General features: G+C 41.0%; 3 protein-coding genes across 3 annotated transcripts; 2 read left to right on the top strand and 1 right to left on the bottom strand.

Annotated features, from left to right (window-relative positions):
* Positions 1–2,565: 2,565 nt before the first annotated feature.
* LOC127130476 (uncharacterized) lies at positions 2,566–4,053 on the top strand. Its single transcript, XM_051059482.1, has 2 exons — positions 2,566–3,728; positions 3,888–4,053. Exons 1-2 carry the CDS (start codon positions 2,566–2,568, stop codon positions 4,051–4,053), a joined length of 1,329 nt encoding a protein of 442 aa, XP_050915439.1.
* Positions 4,054–17,592: 13,539 nt separating this feature from the next.
* LOC127130475 (uncharacterized) lies at positions 17,593–18,384 on the top strand. The gene has a single exon (XM_051059481.1). The coding sequence runs from the start codon at positions 17,593–17,595 to the stop codon at positions 18,382–18,384; it is 792 nt and encodes a 263-aa protein (XP_050915438.1).
* Positions 18,385–24,478: 6,094 nt separating this feature from the next.
* On the bottom strand, positions 24,479–24,811 carry LOC127130474 (uncharacterized). Its single transcript, XM_051059480.1, has one exon. The coding sequence runs from the start codon at positions 24,809–24,811 to the stop codon at positions 24,479–24,481; it is 333 nt and encodes a 110-aa protein (XP_050915437.1).
* Positions 24,812–26,807: the final 1,996 nt, after the last annotated feature.

Raw genomic sequence — 26,807 nt, 5'->3', positions numbered from 1 at the left:
CCATTATCCTTTGTTTAGCTTAGGTCACTTTTGCACACAAAAGGATTTCTCTTGGGCTACCTTACAATGAAACTCTTTAATTTCTTGTTGGTTACTTTGCATTCATATTGCGTAAGCCAAACTTCATAATCAAAATAAAATAAACCCTTGATTCAACGTCAAGTGGCATTTTCTTAGCCAAATTCAAAAATACTTAATAATTACGATTATTATTGTGTGCCATGAGCCTTAAGTGGTGGAGAATGAGTGAGAATGGAGCATTCCTACCCTTATTCTGATTATTATGGACGCAAGACGCTTGGCTTGTTGTCTAGAATAATCATCTTCGCCCATAGACTTTAGTACAATATAATCACAAATACTCATTTCATAAAACCCTTATTCAAGGTAAAGATAATACAACTCATCAAACTCATTTTTGTGCCTTAGGGCATCATCCCAAAAACCCTTTTTTCAAAGGTAAAATCAACCAACACACAAACATTTTCTTCTCCGAACTACGGAGCTCTGATTCCTCATCCCCCAATGAGTGATACGTAGGCACAAGGGCCCCAATCCTTGGCGAGCACTATAATAACAAAAACACCCCCTCTTTTCACACATTCTTTTGAAAATAAAACAATAATAGATAAATCCCATGTATGTAAGACAACCCAAATGGTTCCCATGGAGTACCATGGACGTAAGGGGTGCTAATACCTTCCCCTTACGTAACCGACTTCTGAACCCAAATCTCGGTTGTGAGACCGATTCCTTATTATCTTTTAGCGCTTCCCATGCGCGTCTCTTTTCTGAGGGTTTTATCGACTATTTCCCCTCTCCTCTCCGATAGAGGTAAACTAAATAAAATTCAGTGGCGACTCTTCTGACTTTTCCTCTCTTTGGCATCTCTTTAGTCCCGATTTCGTCATCATGAAATCCCGTTAGCGACAACTGGCGACTCTGCTGGGGAGACCAAAATTACCTAAGCAAGTCTAGCCTGGTTTGGGTTGTTTCTCTTTTACATACGTGGAGATTTTATCTATTATCTTTTTTTTTTCTGTATATATTGCTTTTGTTGCTAACCTATACATATTTTCTTTGTTTGCCTATTGGTCCGAAACTTTGGTTCTGTGACGAAGAATTTGTGGAAGCAATAATGATTGCAAAGGAAAAAAACCTTGTGTGAAGGACTCCCCACCCGAGTCTGAGAGTTTGCTTGAGATAGGAGAGGTTGAGTAGTATTGATTCGCGAGGTGCCTTCCTCGTTAGGGTCGTACGAGAACCTCACTTAGTGGTAGATTCTCTTAAGGGGATTGATGACCGTTGTGCTTTCGGCGTAAGCATCTTTTCTTTTACTAGAGTCAACGGCCCTAAGACCCCTTTTAGAACCTTTAAAACTATGGCTAGCCTAGACCGATGGTCGCGTAGTATAGGCCACCGAGATTGATGGCTAGCCTAGACCGATGGCTAGAAAACGCTCAACTACGAGTCCAACTCAATCGTGCCAAGGAACGTAACCACGTCTTGGAGGATAAGGGTAAGCAAGTCTGTAAAAAAATTGAAGATAGCAAGAAAAGGCTCCGATTAGCCGAGGGACAAAGAGTTTGGGTTGGTGGAGCTTTACAAGGAGCTAATTCTGAGCTAGACTTCCACAACGATGAGTTGGATCGAGCATCCTGAATCATCAAGGACCTTGAAAATACTATCAAGAGGTCTAATTCCATGAAGAAAGAAGCGAGGGAAGATTACGAGGCCTAAATTCTTGAACTAAGGACCACTCTAAAAGAGTATAAGGATTTTCTAGCCAAGGATCAACTAGAGAAAGAAAAGATTCACCGAAGCTTCATGCGTGAGCAGTTCAACCTTGGACGAGCTTGCGAGCAAATCAAGAACTTGAAGAGGGGAATCTATGGCCAAGCCTATGAAGAATTGCAAAACAACTGCGGACATTGGGAGGAGTGTTGCCATGGATTTGAAGCTGCCATTGTTCAAAGGGACAAAATCATCCATAATCTCCAAGCTCTTTACGAAGAATGGAAGGACAAGTACACCAACATGACGGTATTAACCAACTATGCCCTTCAAGACTTTCCCGACAAGTTGAAGGAGGCAAATCTGATCATGTGCCCAGATAATACCCCCAATGAGGTCTACTACTTTGTCAAGTTCTGCAAAAGAACAATGGCCGAACTCATCACCGACATTGAGGCTCTCCGCAAGTCTTAAGGGGTCACTTTTAGGGTGGATATCTAGTTGGTTTATTTGCTTCCATTACTTGTATTTTTCAACTTCTATGTATTGATGTCTATTTTCCCTTCAAAGGATGAATGAAAGTTGGGATTTTTATCTATTTGTGTTTTCCTTTATTCATGATTGTGAACGTGAATCGTCAAGTAGTTTTTGCAATGAATAAACATGAATAACTAAAAAGAGCTTTGCTTTAACACAAAAATTCATGCATCATATGCATCTTTCAAAACACAAAAACATAAAAAACTCATCCATCCACCCCTTTTTCCCTTCCAGAACCACTTTCTAAAGCTGGCTTTTCGGTACGATACACGAGGACGTCGACAAGCTGTCATGGAGCAACTTCAAGAGAACCAAGTTGTCCTTCAGAAAGAAGTATCCCAAATACGGTCCCAAATGCGGCAGTTGATGGAGACTATTCAAGCAGTCGCAAGAGGCCAAGACTTTATGGCACAAATGCAAGAAGAAATGAACCAACGTGCCAGCACTACCAATCCTCCTACCCCTCCAGCGGTCGAGACTCCGACTCCAGTTCCTCAAGTTGATCCTCCAATTAACATTAATGCACCTGGCGTTGTTCCAAACGACAATCCTCGTCCTCATGTTTTTGAGACAGACGACCAACTCGATGCATTCTTCAGCCCAAGGGATGCTTCTCAGGATGACGCCTTCGGTTCAGCATCCAACAAGGTGGAGAGGAAGGTAAAGGCTATCGAGGAAAAGCTCAAGGAAATGGGGAGCACTGATGTTTTAGGCCTTGATGCGACAGAAATGTGCTTGGTACCTGGGGTCATCATTCCGGCCAAGTTCAAAGTTCCGGACTTTGAAAAATATAGGGGAAATAGCGACCCTAGGACACACAGTAGGGTATACTGCCGAAAGATGGCTACCTACTCCAGCGATGATAAACTTTTAATGCATTTTTTTCAGGATTCCCTCAATGGGGCATCTTTGGATTGGTATATGCAACTTGAGGGCAACCATATTCACACCTGGAGGGAAATGGTTGAGGCATTCCTCAAGCACTATCAGTACAACACTGATATGGCACCTAATCGTACGCAATTGCAAAATCTGACTCAGAGGTCTGAGGAGTCCTTCAAAGAGTATGCCCAGCGGTGGAGGGAATTAGCTGCTAGGGTACAACCCCCATTGCTAGAAAGGGAACTGGTAGACATGTTTATGGGAAACCTGCAAGGTCCATACCTTGATAGAATGGTAGGGAGCACCTCTTCGGGCTTTTCCGACCTAGTCTTATCCGGTGAAAGGATAGAAAATATGATTAAAATGGGAAAGATCCAGAACTCTGCCAGTACTTCTAGTGCATCGAAGAAACCTTTTGTTCCCTACGGTAAAAAACGAGAAGGCGAGACCAATGTTGCCTCCATCATTCGAACAAGAAATCCCACTTATCCACAAGTAGCTACCATAGCTCCCATCCAACCAAGTCAACAACAACCATTTGCAATTCCTGTTCAAACTCAACAACAACAATGGTATCAACAACAACCACAACGTTAGCAACCACAATATCAACAACAACAACAACAACAACAACAAAGGATGAGCAGGACCGAGAGAGGATTTGACACAGTTCCCATGCCTTATAGCCACATTCTACCTTATTTATTGAGGGGATCACTTGTACAACTAAGGGAGTTAGGACCCCTACCAAAGGTTTTTCCTCCCGGTTATGATGCAAATGCCCGCTGTGAATTTCATTTTGGCGCTCCTGGGCATTCGATCGAGAATTGTAAAGCATTAAAGTACAAGGTTCAAGATCTTATTGATTCTAAGGCAATCATGTTCGCCCCCAAATGACCGAATGTAAATAATAACCCGATGCCCCCTCACAACAATGCATCAGTGAATATGATGGAAGTTATTAAGGGAAGGACACTGATGTCCTGTGTGGACGAGGTAAAAACACCACTCATCGAGATCAAGAATGCTTTAATGAAGGATAATGCCTTTCCCACCTGTAGTAATGACTGTGAACACTTTCTGATTAACCCGCAACAATGTAGAACATTGAAGTCTGTCATACAACAATTAATGAACCAAGGGATCTTGGTGGTATACTGCCCGTCCACAAAGGAAGATGTGTCTACCCTAGAGATACCGTACGACGAAGTTCCTCCTATACAAATTCCATATGACCTCTCTAAGTTAACTCTATCGACAAACCCTGTTACTCCAATCATAATAACAGTTCCCACACCATTCCCATATGTTGACACCCAGGCAGTCCCATGGATGTATGACACCTCAGTCTACATTCATGGTCAGAAGATTCAAGAAGAACCGTTAAAGTCTAGTGATCTAATGATCAATATCACCAGCACTAGCGGAATCACGAGAAGTGGAAGGATATTTGCATCGACACCCACTCCAATTGGAACTATCAATCCTTCAACTTCCGACAAAGGCAAACAAATTGATGGCGCTCAGCAAAGACAAGACCCCGCACCTCCCAAAGAAGTAGACGAGTTCTTACGCATTATCAAAAAGAGCGATTATCGAGTAATTGATCAACTTAACTAGACACCCTAGAAGATCTCAATGTTGTCTTTATAAATGTGCTCGGAGGCCCATAGGGATGCTTTGGTAAAATTTCTGAGGACAGCTCACGTACCGCAAGAGATATCTGTTTGTCAGTTTGAAGGAGTAGTTAACAATATGGCTACTAGCTTAAGCTTGGGTTTCAGTGATGTAGAGCTTCCCGCCAAGGGGAGGAATCATAACAAGGCTCTCCATATTTCTATTGAGTGTGCGGACACAGTCCTATCAAAAGTTTTGGTAGACACTGGGTCTTCCCTTAATGTGATGCCTAAGAGCTCCTTTGCTAAACTAAATGTTGAAGGACTCGTAATGAAGCCGAGTGAGCTTATAGTAAGAGCATTTGATGGGACTAGAAGGACTGTAATCAATGAGGTGAATTTGCCTATGAATATTGGTCCCCATATTTTCCTTATCACTTTCTTCGTAATGGATATCTATCCAGCCTACAGTTGTCTGCTTGGGAGGCCTTGGATCCATTCAGCTGGTGCAGTCTCTTCAACTCTCCACCAAAAATTGAAATTCTTAGCTGATGATAAACTAGTTGTTGTCAAGGGTGAGGAGGACATTGTGGTAAGTCACCTTGCATCTTTCTGATACGTTGAAGGAGAAGGGGAGATAAGGGAAACCCCATTCCAATCATTTGAAGTTATCAATGTTGAAATGGTTTGCCCAGCAAGGGATGAATCAAAAGATGTCGAATCTCCAATGGAATCTCTTAAATACGCCTTGACAATCATAAAAGATGGACACCCCCAAGGATGGGGAAGATTGCTTAAACTTCCTTCCAACAAGGACCGCACCGGTTTAGGATACAACTCCGAGAATTTGAAGAAGCCCGCGCCGATAGCTACAAGGGGATCAGTGCTCCCGCTATCCAAAAAATTCTCAAGTGCTGGTTACCTTGATGACAACCGTATATGTGCCATGGAAGAATAAGAAGATGAAGATGATGGGTTGATCTTCACAAAGACTGATGGAAATGGTGCCACCAAATGGACCGAGATTGAAATGTAATTCCCAATGTTGTTTTCCTTCCTTTTTATCAAAAGAACCCATGTCAATCCCAAGGCATGAGGGGATCATTTGTAGGGCCTCATCAAATTTCCTTATTAATCATTAATGAAAAAGGCTCATGTTCGCAATCAATTTTGAGATCCTTGCCTTTCATTTATTTATTTCACCTTTTTTAAATGGAATTTTTCTTTTTTTTTTCTTTTAAAAAAAAATATTTTCAAATCATCCTTTATTTCATACCAATAAAAGCGCGACCTTAAATCATGTAGATCATCCTCAACAACCACCAATGACAATTCTGCTACAGTCTCATACTACTTTGACAACCCGATTAATCAAGCTGATGAAGAGTGTGAGGAAGAGGCCGAACTCCCAGAAGAATTGGCAAGGCTGATCAAGCAGGAGGAAAACGTCATTCATCCGCACGAAGAATCAGTGGAAATGATTAACCTTGGGACAGATGAGGAAGCGAAAGAAGTCCCAGTCGGCTCCGCTCTACAAGACGAGGTGAAGACAAAATTGATTGAGCTCTTGAAGGAATACAAAGATGTCTTTGCATGGTCATACCAAGATATGCCTGGCCTCGATACTGACATTGTGGTCCATCATCTACCCCTTAAAGAAGAATGCCCTCCAGTAAAGCAAAAGTTGCGAAGGACACGTCCCGACATGGCTATGAAAATCAAGGAGGAAGTACAAAAGCAGCTCAACACCGGCTTCCTAGTGGTCTTCAAGTATCCTCAATGGATAGCTAACATTGTGCCTGTACCTAAGAAGGATGGCGAAGTAAGAATGTGCATAGATTATAGAGATCTAAATAGAGCAAGTCCCAAAGATGACTTTCCACTGCCACACATTGACGTGCTAGTAGATAATACCGCTCGGTTCTCCGTATGGCTCAAGAAGATATGGAGAAAAACACTTTCATAACACCATGGGGCACCTTCTTCTACAAGGTGATTCCTTTTGGATTGAAGAACACCGGCGCCACATACCAATGAGCCATGGTCACTCTCTTTCACGATATGATCCATAAAGAGATTGAGGTCTACGTCGACGACATGATAACCAAGTCTCAAACCGAAGAAGAACACCTTGTCAATCTAGGAAAGTTGTTTGAGAGGCTGAGAAAGTTCAAATTTAGGCTTAATCCCAACAAATGCACATTTGGGGTAAGATCCAGAAAATTGTTAGGTTTTATCATCAGTCAACGTGGCATCGAAGTAGATCCCGAGAAAGTAAAGGCCATACAAGCTATGCTGCACCCAAAACCGAGAAGGAAGTCCGAGGATTCCTAGGTAGATTGAACTATATTGCTAGGTTCATATCTCACCTCACTGCCACTTGTGATCTAATCTTCAAACTTCTTCGAAAGGATCAAGCCATCATTTGAAACGATGACTGCCAAGACGCATTTGAGAAAATAAAGGAATATTTGCAAGAATCTCATGTGTTGATGCCTCCTGTACCTGGTAGACCATTAATCATGTATCTCACTGTTCTCGAAGGATCAATGGGTTGTGTCCTCGGCCAACATGACGAGACTGGTAGAAAAGAGCATGTAATATACTATTTGAGCAAGAAGTTCACTGATTGCGAGAGTAGGTATTCAATGCTTGAAAAGACTTGTTGCGCACTAGCATGGGCTGCCAAATATTTAAGACAATACATGCTCACTCATACGACATTGTTGATCTCTAAGATGGATCCTGTCAAATACATCTTTGAGAAGCCGACTCTAACCGGTAGAGTAGCCCGATGGCAAATGGCTTTGACCGAGTACGATATCCAACATGTCACTCAAAAGGCCATCAAAGGGAGTGTATTGTCTGATTATCTTGCACAACAACCATTGGAGGACTATCAGTCTATGCGTTTCGAATTCCCCGACGAGGATATCATGTTGATTAGGGATTACAACATCCCCGGTCCCGAGGAAGGACCCGAGCCTGGATCCCGATGGACCATGGTTTTTGATGGAGCTTCTAACGCTCATGGCAATGGCGTTGGCGCAGTAATCACTTCTCCAACTAATTTCCACCTCCCCTTCACCGCCCGATTATGTTTTGAATAAACAAACAATATGGCCGAATACGAGGCTTGTATCTTTGGTATTGAAGCTGCTATCGACCTTAGAATCAAAATCCTGGAAGTGTATGGGGATTCAGCCTTGGTAATCAACCAAGTCAAATGAGATTAGGATACTAGAAATCATAAGCTCATTCCTTACAAAGAGCATGTCTTGAAACTAGTCCCCTACTTCGATGAAATTACATTCCACCACATCCCTCGAGAAGAGAATCAGCTAGCTGACGCTTTGGCAACTTTGGCGTCCATGTTTAAAGTTAACTGGAAGAACGAAGCGTCGTCCTTTCACCTGAACTACTTGGACAAACCTGCTTACTGTCTGGAAGCAGAAGACGAAGCTGAAGATCATCCTTGGTTCCATGACATCATGAAATTCTTAGAGAACCAAGAGTATCCTGTGGACGCGTCCATCACCGACAAGAAGTATCTTAGAAAACTGTCATCCAAATTCTTCTTAAGTGGAGGGGTATTATACAAGAGAAATTATAATTCGGTTTTGTTTATATGTGTCAACAAGCGAGAAGCAAACCATATTATAATGGAAATTCATGAAGGATCCTTTGGGACGCATGCCAGTGGGAGCACTATGGTAAAGAAAATTTTAAGGGCCGAATACTACTAGATGACTATGGAGATTGACTGTCATCACCACGTCCAAACCTGCCACAAGTGCCAGATCTATGCTTATAAGATCCATGTGTCGCCAACGCCTCTCAATGTCCTAACATCACCTTGGCCTTTCGCCATGTGGGGCATTGACGTGATAGGACACATAGAGCCAACTACCTCAAATGGACACCACTTCATCCTTGTAGCCATTGACTATTTTACAAAATGGGTAGAAGCAGTCTCGTACGCCAACGTTACCAGACAAGTGGTGACTCGACTCCACAGGAAAGAATTCATCTGCCGTTATGGGGTCCCCAACAAGATCATTATTGATAATGGATCTAACCTCAATAATAAAATGATGAAAGAGCTATGCCAAAATTTCAAGATCGACCACCACAACTCATCGCCTTATAGGCCTAAGATGAATGGCGCTGTTGAGGCGGCTAATAAAAACATCAAGAAGATCGTGGAAAAGATGGTGGAAACCTACAAAGATTAGCACGAAATGCTCCCATTCGCATTACACGGCTATCGTACTTCCGTACGCACTTCCATTGGGGCAACTCCCTTCTCCCTTGTGTACAACATGGATGCAGTCTTACCGGTCGAAGTAGAGATTCCTTCCTTAAGGATTTTGACAGATGTTAAGCTTGATGAGTCTGAGTGGGTACAAGCTCTATTTGATAAACAAAACCTCATTGATGAGAAGCGCTTAGCAGCGATCTGCCATGGCCAACTTTATCAAAAGCGCATCAAGAGGGCACATGACAAAAAGGTTTTCCCCCGCAGCCTAAAGGCCGGAGACCTCGTACTGAAGAAGATTCTTCCAATCCATACTGACCCAAGGGGAAAATGGATGCCAAACTACGAAGGTCCTTATGTTGTAAGAAAGGTCTTCTCCAGAGGAGCCTTGATCCTTGCAACTATGGATGGTGAAGATCTTCCATCCCCGGTGAATGCGGATGCAGAAAAAAATACTATGCTTAATATATATATATATATATATATATATATATATATATATATATATATATATATATATATATATATATATATATATATATATATATATATATATATGTATATATATAACCCGATATGTTGAAAACCCGAAAGAGCAACTTATACAAAAATGGGTATCCCGGTAGACTGAAAACCCGAAAGGGAGGTCTAGGCAAAAATTAGGGATTTAATAAGAGCAAGAGGCTGCATCCCGCAAGGAATCCTTCTTCATTCCTTGGCGAGTCAATTATGTGGGTCCCCAGCAAGTCAATCTTATCACCCTCCTTCAAAAAAGCAAGATCCAAGGGAGACCAAAGGCTAGAGGCTGTAGCAGAGTTAGAATTTGGAGGAAACTCGAGATGTTTCATTGCCATTACAATTATCATTTTCTTTTCGCAATCACCTCTTTTAGGAATTGCTTTCCTTTGTACAAAATTCCCTATTTATGGAACCACTTGTCAATAAAAATCAGTTCCCTCACATGTGTTCCATATTTTTACTTTTCCTGCTTTGTCTGCGAAATATGACCTTTTTCTAAGTAAAATTACATGGGAAATTTTCTTTTAAAAGACCTTTTTTTTCAAAAAAAAACTATAAGGGAGACAATATCGAATTACATTCTTTTTAGAATTTTGCTAAAGGTAATCAAAACACATTTCCAACACAAGGGTGCCACACAGTTCTTTGGACTGGGCCGATCATTTCTCCCCCCAATAGGAATTCTCAAACATTACATTCAGCGCTTGCTTGGACGACGAACTCCAATTTCTCAAGTATCGGAAAGTCAGTACAATTCACCCAATCACCCTTTTTTAAGCCCAATCACCATTGGCATTCCCCAAATACTCTCCTTCGCAAAGCCCAAACATACTTGGCATAACTTGCAAACCCTGCATTTCATGTATTCCCCATGAAAGCCCAAACATGCATTGACATACATAACATCACATCATAAGTATCTCCTTAACTTACTCAAACTAACTAGTCAGAGTTCGGAATTTTCCAACGGTTGTTAGGAATTTTCCCAATAAAAATCAATGTTCATCCTCAAAACATTTCCCAAGCACAACCACGCATTCCAGCCATTGTTGAGAATCGTTGCTAAGCTGTTTCTTTTCATTGTCAAGTTTCCCCAAAGGAGTCAATGCTGAGAAACATCGTTGTACTTCTTCTATCCCTAGAAAGTCAACATATTTTTCTTTTTCCTTGCAGAGTCAGGTATTCTTAGCCATTATTAAGAATCGTCAATGAATTCTCATTTTTTAGACTAGATGCATTTTAGATTCATTCCCCAAGTCGAGTCAGACATTCATAACCGAGAATCATCCTTGAATTCATTTTTCTCTAGTAGATATCAGGTATTCCAGCCATTGCTAGGAACCATCACTTGACATCTGTATTCTCCTCAGCAGAGTCAGGTATTCTTAGTCGTTGCTAAGAATCAGCACTGAGTTGTTTGATCTTCCTGGAGGATTTCAGGTATTCTAGCCTTCGCTACGAATCGTCATTGTACCTTTGCATAAAAAAAATCATCTCCAATCGAGTCAGGTATTCTAGCCTTCGCTAAGAATCGTCACTGATTTCGTTTTGTTTGACCCCCAATAGATGTTTTGTGTTCCATTCGTTGCTAAGGAACACTGTCTTGTTTTTTCCCTAGTCGTTACTAAAAGTGATCACCCTTCTTTTTCTCATTCCCTAGTGAAGCTTTCTTCCCTCAACTTTCTTGGGCCCTTTTGACATCAAACTTTCATCGTTAAGAAGATACTTAGGATGCATACATCACATTGCATGCATAATCCCTAAACAAATATTCACATTATCATCCTCCAGCAGAGCGAATTTCTGGTTACTCTCATTAGTATTTAATCCTCTCTTACCTTGAATACATTGGATTTCGTCACTATCTATGTATTCAGGTCCGAGAAAATTAAAAAAGGGGCAGCTGTCATACCCTAAAATTCACCCTACCCCGATACAACTTTCATCTGATCCATGGCCCTACTACACATGCATGCTTTCATTATTTCATCATCATAATTTCATTGATCTTTCATAACCAAATACATATTACACGGACTCAAGGCATGATGTTTACATCCCGGGAAAACTGGGGTTATCCGATTAAAGTTCTAAAAAAAAGGGGAAAATCAAATTTTGGACTGTGTAATCGATTACCCTAGTCATGGTAATCGATTACACAGACAAAAAATTGATTTCCAGGCCATTTTGGATGCTGTAATCGATTACCCTAATCATGGTAATCAATTACACATACAAAAAATTAATTTCCAGGCCATTTTTGATGGTGTAATCGATTACCCTAATCATGGTAGTCGATTACACAGACAAAAAATTGATTTCTAGGCCATTTTGGATGGTGTAATCGATTACCCCAATCATGGTAATCAATTGCACCTGCGAGGACAGCAACAATAGCTCTGTTTTTTACACATAGTACTTTTTGGGTCACCCCCTTTTCCACCTACTTTCCCTATAACTAGAGGTACTATTTCCCCTTATTTTTCATGCTTCCTAGCCCCCAAAAGTTCTATCCAATCTCCTCTCCAAACCTAGGTCAAAACAAAAAAATCTTTCTCACTTAAAAAAGTCACCCCCCAAATTGTTTTTTCCTCTTTCATATTTTTTCTTCAAAACTTCTCACTCTATAACACATAACTCATCTCCTTATCTATACTTCCACCATAAACACTTTCATCCCAAACCCATTGCTTTATATCTAAGCTTAACACCATTTCAACCTACCCTTTTTCAACATTTTTTGGGTAATGATTTTAGCTTAAACTTTGTTAACTTTTTGGTTCTGTTTTTGTGTTGAAAATGGTTATTTGTTCTTGGTTGATCTTTTGAGAGGGTTTAGACTCAAGCTTGTAAAAAAATGATTAACTTTGGTTTACACTTTTTTTCTTTTTGGATTTCTTGCTCTTGCTACTTTTATCCACCATCCTTAATCAAACATTGTATTTTGTTTCATTTGCTATTTATTGTTGACTTGTTTTCACATTTATTTGGTTGATGAGATCTATTAGATCATGGCCATGGTTGTTTAGAGTTGATAAAACCTTCAATGTTTCAAACCTATTAATGATTGATCAATAGATTGCCTCTATTTCAACCATATTTGGGTCATTTGGTACATAGATGAAACCATTTTCTTTACATTAACTTGTTATTCTATTTGCTTATTGTTATTCTACAAACCACTAACTACTAACTCCTAACATTTACATTATTTCACTTTACTTCCTTGCAATTTATTTTATTGTTCACTTTATTTCAAGTACTTTATGTTTATGTTTATGTTTATGTTTATTGTTATCTAACCATATCATTTACCTTATGCTAATTTATTTGCTCTCTTACTATCTTGCTAAATAAAAGAGGAGTAAAAAAACAAAAATAAAGAGAACAAATCATAATATTGATAGATGGACTTAGGGTTGCATAACTTTCTTTGTTACAAATCTATTGTTAGTTGATTTTTCAATCATCTTCAATACTTTGCATCAATGATAAGCTATCACTTAATGTGTCATATTTCGAGTCTTTTTAGCCTATGAAAAATAGTCCTCAAGATGTTCATTTTGTATATATTACTAACCACTAATTATACTTCACTAACTTTTTTTATCATTAACCTTTGTTATTGTGATTTTGGTACTACTAACTTGTTATTTATTCAAGTGTCATTTACATTCACTAACCATTATTATTGTGATATTGTCATTCTTTATCTTGTGATTTACTTTTATGTCATTACCTTGTAATTTATGTTCAAGTACTCATTATCATCATCATTGTACAAACTCATCATGCATGTTTATTTACTTGTTATTTATTTTATTGTCTTCATACATTAAAAATAACAAAAACATGATAAAATGGTAAGACCAAAAATATTCACTCCACTCTTAGTCAACTTGGACTTAGAGGATTTCATCTTAGGACATTTGCTTGGAAGCCTTCCTTTACTCTTTGTGATACTTTATAAACACTTGGATTTTCATCCGTAACTTACATGCATGTTGTAAGAATGGCATCATGGCACCACCTTAGGGGGACATGTTTGTAAGACCATTATCCTTTGTTTAGCTTAGGTCACTTTTGCACACAAAAGGTTTTCTCTTGGGCTACCTTACAATGAAACACTTTAATTTCTTGTTGGTTACTTTGCGTTCATGTTGCATAAGCCAAATTTCATAATCAAAATAAAATAAACCCTTGATTCAACGTCAAGTGGCATTTTCTTAGCCAAATTCTAAAATACTTAATAATTACAATTATTATTATGCGCCATGAGCCTTAAGTGGTGGAGAATGAGTGAGAATGGAGCATTCCTACCCTTACTCTGATTATTTTAGACGTAAGACGCTTGGCTTGTTGTCTAGAATAATCACCTCCGCCCATAGACTTTAGTACAATATAATCACAAACACTCATTTCATAAAACCCTTATTCAAAGTAAAGATAATACAACTCATCAAACTCATTTTTGTGCCTTAGGGCATCATCCCGAAAACCCTTTTTTCAAAGGTAAAATCAACCAACACACAAACATTTTCTACTCCGAACTACGGAGCTCTGATTCCTCATCCCCGAATGAGTGATACGTAGGCACAAGGGCCCCAATCCTTGGCGAGCACTATAATAACAAAAACATCCCCTCTTTTCACATATTCTTTTGAATATAAAACAATAATAGATAAATCCCATGTATGTAAGATAACTCAAATGGTTCCTATGGAGTATCATGGACGTAAGGGGTGTTAATACCTTCCCCTTACGTAACCGACTTCCGAACCCAAATCTCGGTTGCGAGACCGATTCCTTATTCTCTTTTAGCACTTCCCGTGCGCGTCTCTTTTCTGAGGGTTTTATCGACTATTTCCCTTCTCCTCTCCGATAGAGGTAAACTAAATAAAATTCGGTGGCGACTCTTTTGACTTTACCTCTGTAGTCTCGGTTTCGTTATCGTGAAATCCCGGTAGCGACACTCATTGCACTATGAGGATACGTAGGCATGAGGTCCCTAATCCTCACCGAGAACTTTATCTATTTCCTTCCCTTTCCTCATTCTTTTGCGCGTAATCTTTAGATATCACACCTATTTAAGCGAGAATAATCCAAACGGTTCCCATGGAGTACCATGGATGTTTGGGGTGTTAATACCTCCTCCTTGCATAACCAACTTCCTTACCCAACATATCTCTTTCCTCTGGGTTTTATCGATGTTTTCCCATCCCTTTGGGGATAAATAAAGTTCGATGGCGACTCTGTTGTATGTTCGAGTGTGCGATACGTTCGGGTATATTTCCGCTAGCTTCAGTTGGCGACTCTGCTGGGGATACTTTGCTACTTGGAGTACTTCCTAGTCACTAAAAGGAGTCGAGCCTAGTTTAGGCTGGTCCCTCGCTAGTTTTAGGTTCTTATCTTTATAGATTTACTCGCTTTTATTTATCGTGTTTGTTACTCGCTTTATATTATGGATATATCTGTTGTGTTGTTGTTGGGATAGGTTAGACTACATGAGAGGAAAGCTCTATAACCGAGCTTAGTATACACATAGGTTAAAATCATGGATAGTCGTGTACGCCTGTGTTTCGCGCATTGGGTTGTCACGAGAGCCACACCCGGACTAGATTCAATTGGAAGTACTTTTGTCCTGTGAGTATTCACTACGGCAGACTATTTCCATTTCAAGTCGATGACTCTGGGAGACCTTCTAGGGACCACCTTGGAGCATAGTCCACACCTGTGAGGAGGATATGGGTTTTTATTGTAGGAACCCATATACTCTACCTACCTTGATACTCATGTTACTTTGAACCTTTGAACTTGCAACATGTGGTACATGCAGATTGTTCAGAACATGCCAGAGTTTTGAATCCATGTGACTTATATCATCTCATCATTGCATTATCATTCATCATGACCAAATTTTTGCATATGCATGTCTTTTCCAGGAATCCAAGAGTCCAGTTTATTTACCAAGCATTCAAAGCGAAGCATGAATCCCGAGAGGAAGAATATCCACAATTATAAGTTTGTGGAACCTCAGTCGGCTGTGTTGAGAGGACTTGGGGCACGTTTAGATCTAGGACACAAAGATGATTTCAAGGAGGCTTATGGTAACCTTTTGGGCATTCTGAACACCGAAGTCAACATCATTGTTGTGCACACTCTAGGGCAATTCTACAGTCCCCCGCTGAGATGCTTTACTTTCCAAGATTACAAAATTGGCGCCTACATTGGAAGAGTACTCACATATCCTGGGTATTAGGATCAAGAACCAAGTGCCCTACATTCGCACTAAGGAACTTCCTAAATATCAAGATCTTGCTGAAGCTCTACACACAGAAAAGAAGGAAGTAGAACTGAACTTGAAGCCTAAGGGTGGAATCCATGGATTCACCTCCAAGTTTCTAGTGGACAAAGCTATTGCCTTCGCCGAAGCTGGGAGTTGGACGACCTTCAACGCCAATCTAGCTTTACTTATCTATGGGATCGTATTGTTTCTGAATATGGAGGAATTTGTAGACCTGGCTTCCATTCATATCTTCCTGACTCAGAATCTTATTCTTACTCTTCTTGCTGATACTTACTTCTCCATCCATGTGAGGACTCATAAGAAGAAAGGGGTTATCGTCTGTTGTACCCCTTTTCTGTATAGATGGTTTATTTCACATCTACCCAACAAAGGCCCTTTTGTTGAGAACAAAGACAACTTGAAGTGGTCCCAGCAGATCATGTCCTTAAACGCCGAAGACATTTCTTGGTATTCTCGAGTTTACGACGGTGTCAAGCTTATCCTCAACTGTGGGGATTTTCCTAATGTACCTCTTCTTGGTACAAAAGGAGGAATCAACTACAACCCGAGGTTAACACTATGACCACTGGGATACCCTATGGCGGACAAGCCTGATCTCAAGAGTGTAGAAGTTTTTGTCTTATATGAAGGGGTCGAAGAGCCAGAACTGCTCAAGAAGATTGTCATGGGCAATTCCTTGACATGTACTTGTATTTCGATATTGAATAAAAGAGTTTCTCGACTATTAGCTTCATAAACTGTCTCTCTTTATGCTCTGTATTCACTTGCGTTAAATAAACAAACTCTCGGATTCCTTGGAACTGTTTTCCTTTACAAAAAAATAAATGAATGAAAAATAAATGTGCATATCAATCTTTTTTGCATACATACATGCATCCACGCATTTATTTGTCAAAAGCCTCCAGAAAACAAAATGCTTACTCTCGCCGTTTTTCCACAGCAACAACGACGACTTGTCATCCATACTACACTCGCTCCAATAAGTCAAAGATCATGGCCGAATACGAAGTCGACAACGCTGCTATCCGCGAGTCCCTTTCCCAGGTTCAAGGCGAAATAAACGTCTTCAGGGGGAACATGGAGACTATCCCGGATATTCTCCAATCTCAGAGGACCCCTACCTCTACTGCTACCAATGTCACCCATGCTGTTGGGGTGACCAATCCTACTGCTGCTACTGGCACTACCATCGAGACTCTGGCGGAAAATATTGTGCCAACTACTGAGAACCGTCAGATGGTCCCTGCTGACTCTGCTAGGCTTGTTGCTGCCTACCCGTGGTGGATGCCCTCATATTTTGATGCTCATGGGGGGCTTTCTTCCCTCATCCGTCCTTCTCTGTTGTCGATGCTGTTGGAAACACTGGTTTCCCCTGGGGTGTTCCCACTGTCCAAACTCCTTCGATCAATGTTGTTGATCCGGAGAACAACCAAGGTCAGGTTCATGACGATACTCCTGATGCTGAGGAGGACTATCGAGGCCTGCGCCTCCACTTCCAAATTCCCGCTCAGACTGCTCAAGCTGCAAGTTCGAGTCAATTCTCGGCCATCCCACTTGGTTATCCTGGGGCAACCTCTATGCCCATGCTGATATACCCTGCACTCCAGCATATGCAGACAGGGGCACCTCAGGCCCTCAATGCCCAGGCTGGAGGGCAATATCCTAAGACAATTCATGCTGCTCAGACTATGCCACCAGGTTTCTCATACCCGCCTTAAATATGGTTTACCCCGAACATGCCAACTCTGATTGCTCCAGAAGCTTCCCGACCAGCCAGTCAGGTCGCTCCTCTCGCTGCTGATCCGGCCAAACCTGCGGATTATCAGCTCTTGGATGACAAAATCAGGGTCATTAAGGGTTTTTCCGCCTTCGGTATAGACGCTCGAGACCTCTTCTTGGTCCCGAATGTGGTACTCCCGCAAAAATTCAAGGTGCTTGACCTTCCAAAGTATAAGGGCCTCAGCTGTCCACGCAGTCAGATCACCATGTACTGCCGGAAAATGGCCTCATACATCGATAATGACAACCTCCTGATTCATTGCTTCCATAATGGCCTGTCTGGGGCTTCCATGGATTGGTACATGGGTCTAGAGCACTCAAAGATCTGGTCATGGAGGGATCTCTCTAAGGCGTTCTTGAAACAATATAATTACAACCTTGACATAGCTCCGATAAGGCTTCAACTACATAATCAGTCTCAAAGATCTAATGAAACCTTCAAGGAATATGCTCAATGTTGGCGCGAAATTGCGTCTAGAGTCCGGCTAGCATTATCTGACAACAAATTAGTAGATATCTTCATGGGTACACTGCAAGGGCTATATTTTGAGAAGATGATCGACAGTTTGTCAACAAATTTTGCTGATATGGTAACCATCGGGGAGCGTGTTAAGAGTGCGCTGAAATCGGGAAAAATCACAGACATAATCGCACCACAGACAACAAACAAGAGACCGCATGGGGGCTTCGCAAAGAAGAATGAGGGGGAAGCAAACATCGTGACGGCGAGTGCTCACCCCCGATATTAATTTCCGATGGCCCCTATATCGTAGTATCCGTATCCATACGTCGCCGCAGCTCAATATCAGCAACCGTCATTCCAGTACCAACCGCAGAAAGGTAATCTACAATCAACACCTGCTCAGAAAAATCCGAACCAACAATATAATCAAGATAACAGAGGACAAAATTGAGGTCAGAATAATATAGGTAATTTTGGTAATCGTCCCCAATTTGATTAGATCCCAATACCATATGCAGAATTAGTTCCATATCTGATTCACGTGGGGGATATCGTATGAAGAGAACTTCCAGCAACCTCTCCTCCCTTTAATTGTAGTCAGAATCCTAATGCCACATGCGCTTTCCATGCAGGGTATATAGGACATTCCACCGAGGACTGTTGGGCACTCAAAAAGAGGATCCAAGAGTTAATTGATCAAGAGATTCTGTCTTTCTCCGAAGAAAAACCTAATGTAAAGACGAATCCCTTCCCAAACCACGGTGGCGCAGCAGTCAAAGCTGTGATCGAATAGGAGGTTACCGAATCTATACTAAGGGCTGACGAGGTGAAGACTCTGATGTCTGTTGTGTTACATAGGCTTGAACAGTTTGGGTTTCTTGAAGGTGTACATGATGATTGCACAATATGCGGGTTTGATCCGGACAATTGCGACAAGTTGAGGGATTGTGTGCAAGAGTTGGTGGACCAAGGGTTAATACAGTTCTCCAAGTCTCAAGCAGCAGAAGAAGTGGCGGTAATTGAACCAATAACAATTGTGTACAGAAAAAAGAAGGTTGAAGCTCCTCCCAAGAGGATTCAGCCAATTCATTTTCGTGTTCCCACTCTGTTCCCGTATCAGAATACCAAGGCAGTGCCTTGGAATTATGAGACTACGTCGTATTTGCGAGGAAAAGAAATTCGCATTCCTGACACAGAAGTCGTCAACATTGCTGGAACGGGAGGCATGACTCTGAGTGGCCGTGTATTCTCTCCAAAATACAGTCCTAGGGTGTTTCCAGCACCCACAATTATCCCGCCTAAGGAGAAGGTCAATCCTACTCCGACTCCGCATGCAGGGGCAACTGTACCTGCCACTCCGAACGTGATGACTACTCCGGTGTTGACGGAGGTTATTGAGAATAAAGCTGCAAAATCTGAAACATCTAAAGGTAAAGGGCCAATGGTTGAAAAATAACAGGTTGAAGATCACAAGAAGAGTATCACTTTTGAGGAAATCCAAGAATACCTCAAATTGATCAAGAAAAGTGATTTCAAGATTGTTGACCAGTTGAATCAGACTCCCTTTAAAATATCAATTTTGTCTTTGCTGTTGAGTTCAGAGGCTCATCGCAAGGTGTCGCAGCCTGAAAAATACAGGAGGTGCGAAAAAACAACCGGCGAGAAAAGAATGACAGAAGAGTCGCCACCGTGCGTTATTTATCCCAAAGGAGGGAAGGGAAACGCTCGAAGTAAACCTGGAGAAAGGAAAGGAAAAGACAAGGTCTCGCAACCAAATCTTGGGTTCGGGAGTCGATTATGCGAAGGGAAGGTATTAGCACCCCTACGCATCCGTAGTACTCTACGGGATCCACTCTTGTTGTTTCTTGTCTAAAGGGTGTGTGTTTATCTAATGTACTATTTACTAAAAGAAAGGGTCAAATAAAATGACTCGCACGGATGTCGCATCCCCTGCATACGTATCTCATCTGAATATGAGAATCAGAGTCTTCATAGCTCGGCTACCTAAGGGTTAAAGAGATGTGTGCTCGCTAAGACATCGCGTCTTATGCCTACGTATCTCATCGGGAATGAGAATCAGAGCAAAACGTAGTTCAGCCTAACTACGGGAACAAAGGTCTCGATTGCAACTAAGGCAAGAGAAAAGGAAAGTCTCGATCGCAACGAGGGCGAGAGAAAGGATCGCAACAAGGGCGAAAGCAAACAAGGATTAGTTGTTAGTTGTTAGTCAAACTCGGCAAGACATCGCATCTTGTGCCTACGTATCTCATCTGAACATGAGAATCAGAGTTGCCGTAGTTCGGCTACCTAGGGACGCCAAACAAAACACACGCAGGAAACCGACTGCCAATCGCTGGACTTATGTCAGACTCCACACAAACAGGCAAACATGGAAACCGAATGCCAATCGCTGGACTTACATCGGACTCCGAACCAACAAACACACACAGGAAACCAACTGCCAATCGTTGGACTTATGTCAGACTCCTACACACACAAAGGGTTTAACCGGACGCTGAATCGTCAGAAGCAACAACAAAGTTGAACAAACAAGCTAACAGGGAGTCTGGTACTCGAGCCTGCTAGCTGTCAAGCAAACACACACAAAGAAAAGGAAAAGGGTGCCCGGAGAGATCTCGTACGACCTCCTGCCTACGTACCTCATCTGGTATGAGGATCAGGGTAACGTAGTTCCCCGTTATAGAGATTGCCATCTGAATATGGACTTACAAAGGAGGACACCAGTCGTGTCAAAGGAGAGTGGCCGATGTGTTCACGTCCTAGCAGTAGGTGTCGCAGCTCGCTGAATCGAGTCTTAGGCAGTTACCTCTTTGCAATAGAACGGACTACATGCCACAAGATCGGAGACGCTCGGAGAGGTCTAGAAGTGGGGAAGCTCTGCCCTAGAGTTGTCATGCAATATGTACTTAGGTGTTAGGATTTACAAATGGGAACATCTACCTAATGTTGGCATGCAAAGAATATGGGAATTCTACCTATGTTATCATACAAAAGAATATGGGAATCTTACTTATGTTATCATACAAAAGGATATGGGAATCTTACCTACGTTATCATACAAAAGGATATGGGAATCTTACCTATGTTATCATACAAAGTGTTCTATCTAATGCTTGCTACCTAATCGGAACAAGAGTTGACGATTAGAGCAAGGAGAAGTGTTAGGGATAAAGGTAGATGGCGATGCATGAAGCAATCGACTTACAAGGTTGATGGCGATGCATAAAGCAATCGACTTACAAGGTTGATGGCGATGCATAAAGCAATCGACTTACAAAAGGGTGGATGAATACGTGCTGGTTCTGTTAGGTTTTGAAAAATGATTACTCGACGTTGGATCGAGGTTTTGGTCTTGTTTTGAAATGGTTATCGGATGTTCATTTTATTTCTTGTATTAACAGATGAATAAAGAATGAAAGAATATTATACATTTCATGGGAGAGGGATACATTTGTTATGAATGGGGATTCAAAGTATTGGAATAATTAAATCGGGTCCAAACAATAAATAATGCAATGTATGAGTGTAAGTGCAAAGGAACCGGCTCATTGTAAGAAAGCCCAAGAGTAAGCTATGTGAGGTCGATGGCGATGCTTAAAAAGCAATCGACTTACAAGGGTGTGAAAAAATGGGCTCGATATTAAATCGAGAAAAAATATGATTTTTATAGTTTTAAAATGGTTTTGAACTAAATTAAAATACAACAACTATGCATTATTAACAAATGAAATTATGAGTATAATAAACATAAAAAAGAAAATGTTAATAAAATAACTAAAATAAAAAATGCTAAAAGAAGATAAAATAAAATAATAAACAAAAAGTACTACACATGAGTATTGAACCCTCTCCACTTAATATTATGAAACTACCCTCTCTCCACTAGGTCATTCATGATTAGTTATCATTTTAGCAAACACTTGGGAATATAAACAGAACTAGCTAGAGATAGTTTAGAAAACAAATCAATTAAAAGAGGGGATAGGCTAATGTTACTGGACAGCCTAACTAAACTAAACAACATTAATATACACTACGTAATAAAAGAAAAGAAAAAAGAAATGCTAAACATATTACAAATTTTTGTGGTTTTTTTATTTATTTATCTCTTTTTAACAAAAAGAAATTGAATTAATTAAAAAAGAAAAGAAAAGAAAAGAAAAAAAGGAAATGGAGACGAAGAAGAAGATGACAGAAGCTCGTCTTCCTCCGGTATCGCCCCACGATCTTTCTTCTCTCCCAACCTTACACTTCTCTCTCAAGCGCGCTCCTAACCCTCAATCTCACTCAAACGCTCTCTCAGCTCACAATCTCAAAGAAACATTCTCTCTCAACTCTCACAAATATTTTCAAAAACAAGCATATGAGAAGGATAAAGAGAAAGAAAGAGAGGTCATTACAAAGTGTCACTGCGGTGGTGGTGAAGGATGCGAAGCTGGCCTCCAGGTACGATTTTGGGGTTTTAGGTTTTCTTTGTTTCAGATTTTCGCCTCCAAGTCTTTTCTGTCGTCTCCTCTACTGATTTTCTCTCCCTCTCTATATTCTGTGAATTAGGGTTTCAAAAGGGTCTTTGATGTTCCAGAAAGGTAACTCTGCAAAGCACTTTGGATGCTCAGAAATTGGATTGACCTCTTTGATGCTAGGTTCGAAAATGGTAATCTGAACATGTGCCTTCTTCTTTGTTTTTGTCTCTATGCCAAATTGGGATATTTCTGAAATTTTACTGCTTTGGCTGATTAGTTTACCTTTTTACTGCAGTGAAAATGGTGTCTGATGAATTTCAATTTTGGTTCTTCAGCTTGGTTTGATGCATCCTTGTTCATGGTTTAACATCTTATTACAGAGGGTAATGTTCATTGACTTCTATTGCATTGGAATAGCAGGATGTATCACAGGTCTGGTATCTTAGTTTGCCTTACTGCTAGATGTTGTGGAATGCCCTTACGAATAGTTATTGCATGACCTGATGCAGGCATTTGCTTTGGCCTTGCTACGACATCTATTGTAAGATTGTCTTGGTTCATAGTTTGGTAGGTGAGTCCTTTGTCTCATGTTCTGGTTCAATGCCTTATAAGTTTTAATCCCACTATTTGCACTCAATTCCTTGCCCTCACTTGTTTCTCTTGCTGCAACATGAACTTGGCCTATCATGTTCAAGCTAAGGTCTAGCCCTGGTAGCCTATGATGCAAGCTTGGATCATTTTTCAGTTCAGCAGGTGAGTGGCTAAGCATGGTTTGATTTCTTATTGAAATGCAAGGAAAAAACCATGTGCTTGAGTTGGCATGCTTCATGTTGTAGGACCTTGTTTGTCTTGTGGTGAGCTTTTGGATAATTGTTGGACTGTCTTTGTATTGTAGGATGACCTTTCAGCTAGGCAATGTTGGCTGCAATTTCGCATTAGGTCCTGCTTGCTTATGCTCACAACAGATTATGACTTGGACATTGACAACAAACTTAAGGCTTTAGTTTCATGGTATGTCAACAACACTTCATGTCTTGTGCATTGATGGTGTTTCTTGTTGGTTATGACTTGGTTGAGAGGTTTGGTTAATTGTTGCTTCCAGCTAGTCAACAGGTTTAGGTTTCCAATGCCTTGCAAATCACTTGTCTCTATTCTTTTATTGCAGATCTGGTGGTCATGTTGTTTGGTGATGATGGATTGCATTTGCCAAGTTATTTCATGCTGTTTTGGACTGAACAGCTTGCCTGCTTTCACTAAGAACCTTGGTTGCATGGCTTGGTTTCAATTCCCATATGTAAAATCAAATTGTTATCAGCTAGTTCCATGCCCATTCATACTGATTTATGTATCCCATAAGCTGTGATTTATGTTGTGATTGCCTTGAGTGCATTGCATGGCTGACTGTTTCTGTCTTGGTTTTGCAGCAGGATAACTAGCCTGGTTCAGCTAGTATGCACCCTCGTAAGGACAGTAGCATCATGGTCTATATGGATGGATACTTCGATGTGTGAAGTTGCTATGGCCTTGCAGGTTCACATTGATCTCAGGTCACAAATGGAGCTGTTTGGATTATGGAACTGTTATGACTGAACCATGCTAAGTGCTTTCCACTCTTGAACTTCTTTGTAGCTGTTATGCCCTGCTATTGTTGTGCCTTGGCTTGATGACTATTTTGGATGCCTGCTGCATGTTGTCTTAGCATGATTCTAACAGCATTGCATTCAAACTCTGATGTTTGGTTGGTTGTGTTCCTGAACCATGACACTATCTAGAACAGTACTTTGCATTACATTGCCCTGATAACTGCTAGCCTTGTTTTGCTGCAGGATTTGTGTTGTAGCCGGCTAGCATGATGATGATGGCATGGTGCTGTTGCAAAGCAGGATGTGACATGGGCTATTGCAGCAGTATTGCAAACTTCTGACCATGCATTTTCTTTGAGTTCTTCTGAACTGATTCTTCATTGAGTATACTACTTCGGATACCCGCAGTGTTAGATTTTGCAGCAGCCAATGAACGGGGCGTAGTTTCACGAGGAGTATCAAATATATCATTTCCGCCAATCTCCTTGGTCTTGGAACTTGACATCAGTTTCTTGCTATTTGTGCCTGGTTCATTTTGCAATGTTCCACCAAGTTCACGCTGCTTTGCTGCCCCAGGTAAAGAGACTGGCTTCTCAGGAGAAATGCTTTCTTCAGCGTTGAGTAATATCTTACTAATTCCATCCATTGCTTGCTGATATACGCGTATGCTTGTTCGGTCTTTAGAGTTTGCAGCATTGGCTTCTGATGCGGTATCCTCAGCATTTGCGGAAAATATACCACTGTCTTTAGACTTTGCAGCATTGGCTTTAGAAGTGGTATTCTCAGCATTTGGTGCAGCAAGGCAAATGCAGTAGGAGGCAAGAAACTCCAAATTTTAAGGCGTGACCAAGTTGGCATTAAAGTGAAGAAACCAAATCCACAAGGTAAGATCAAGGCCAACGTGGACATGAAGCATGGAATGAGGATTAGGGTCATGATGGAAGACTTAGGATTTTAGGATGCAAAGAGGTTGCGTTGACTTTGGTCAAAGTTGACCAAAGTCAACAATTGGTCAAAGTTCATTTTTTTGTATTTTTCTTGTAAATGGAATTCAATGGACAATTATGGGTGAATTTAGGGTTTAATGAATTTGGGTTGACTTTGGTCAAAGTTGACCAAAAAGTCAACTGTTGACCAAAGTCAACAGTTGGTCAAAAATGCCAAATTTTGTATTTTCTTGTATGGACTCACATGTAATGGTTTACAATGACATGAAATAAATTGAAATGGATTAACAAAATGGTTTGAAGTTGGTTTCCAAATTGTTTTTTTTTTATGACTTGGATGACTTTTGATGTACATGAACAAGGCCATGAAATGAGACCATAAGGTTAGGGTTTTGACATAGTATCCATGAACCAATAACATGACTGGCAAGTGGCTAGAAACACAAGAAACTTGGTTGTTCAGATGACCCAGACCATAGATGTATCCACAATCACAATACCATGACTTTGGATCAAAACCAATCCTCATATAAAACCAAAGTAAGGTTAGGCCAAACGTGCTAAACAAAAGTGAAAACATAAAAAAATTCAGGACCAAAATCGGGGTATGACAGTTGCCCCTATTTAAGCGTCTACAACTAGAGAATATGAAGCAGGGCGTTCTTCATATGATCATAGTGGGAGATGGTTAAATACTAAGAAGACCCGGATTTTGATCCTGAATCCCCATGAAATAATTAATAATGCCTGTCAGAATCGGCAAAGAAGCAATCTCAAAAGAAGAATCCGTCTGGTACGGTGAAAATCGGCCTGAGTACCGAAACAGAAAGTTGACCTGGATACCAAAATAAATGGTAGCACAAGAATACCCATGGCCTGAACGCCGCACATTAGTCTGAACACTAAGCATCGGAATATGAGAGTATCAATGTTGGTCTGATCACCGGAAATCTGGTCTGAACACCACTTCGATCTGAAAATCGAAAAACTGGCCTGAATGCCACAAGTATTTCGACTTGATCGTCAGAAACTTCTTCGATCTGAAAATCGGAAACTGGCCTGAATGCCACTTCGGTCTGGATACCGGAAAAACTGGCCTGAATGCCACTTCGGTCTGAATACCGGAAAATTGGCCTGAATGCCACTTCGGTCTGAATACCGGAAAATTGGCCTGAATGCCACAAGTTGCATCGACCTGAATGTCGGAAACTTCTTCGATCTGAATATCGGAAAAAACTGGCCTGAATGCCACTTCGGTCTGGATACCGGAAACTGGCCTGAATGCCACAAGTTGCATCGACCTGAATGTCGGAAACTTCTTCGATCTGAATATCGGAAAATTGGCCTGAATGCCATTTCGGTCTGGATACCGGAAACTGGCCTGAATGCCACAAGTTGCATCGACCTGAATGTCGGAAACTTCTTCGATCTGAATATCGGAAAATTGGCCTGAATGCCACTTCGGTCTGGATACCGGAAAACTGGCCTGAATGCCACTTCAGTCTGGATACCGGGAACTTTCATGCCTGTCAGCATTGGCAGAAATAGGGAACAAAAATAATTGAGGCGGCACGTGGACCGACGACCCATGCTGGGGATAATAAGTCATGAACAACCTTCAGTCTGAGCACTGGAAACAAACTTCTGGCTTGTCACTTGGGATGCCGAGAATGTTTTATGCTTACATGCGTATGT

This window comes from Lathyrus oleraceus, chromosome 3 (assembly GCF_024323335.1).
Source record: "Lathyrus oleraceus cultivar Zhongwan6 chromosome 3, CAAS_Psat_ZW6_1.0, whole genome shotgun sequence".
NCBI classification, from domain to species: domain Eukaryota; kingdom Viridiplantae; phylum Streptophyta; class Magnoliopsida; order Fabales; family Fabaceae; genus Lathyrus; species Lathyrus oleraceus.
Note: the sequence above shows the minus strand (reverse complement) of the source record. Positions and strands in the feature narration are given on the sequence as shown.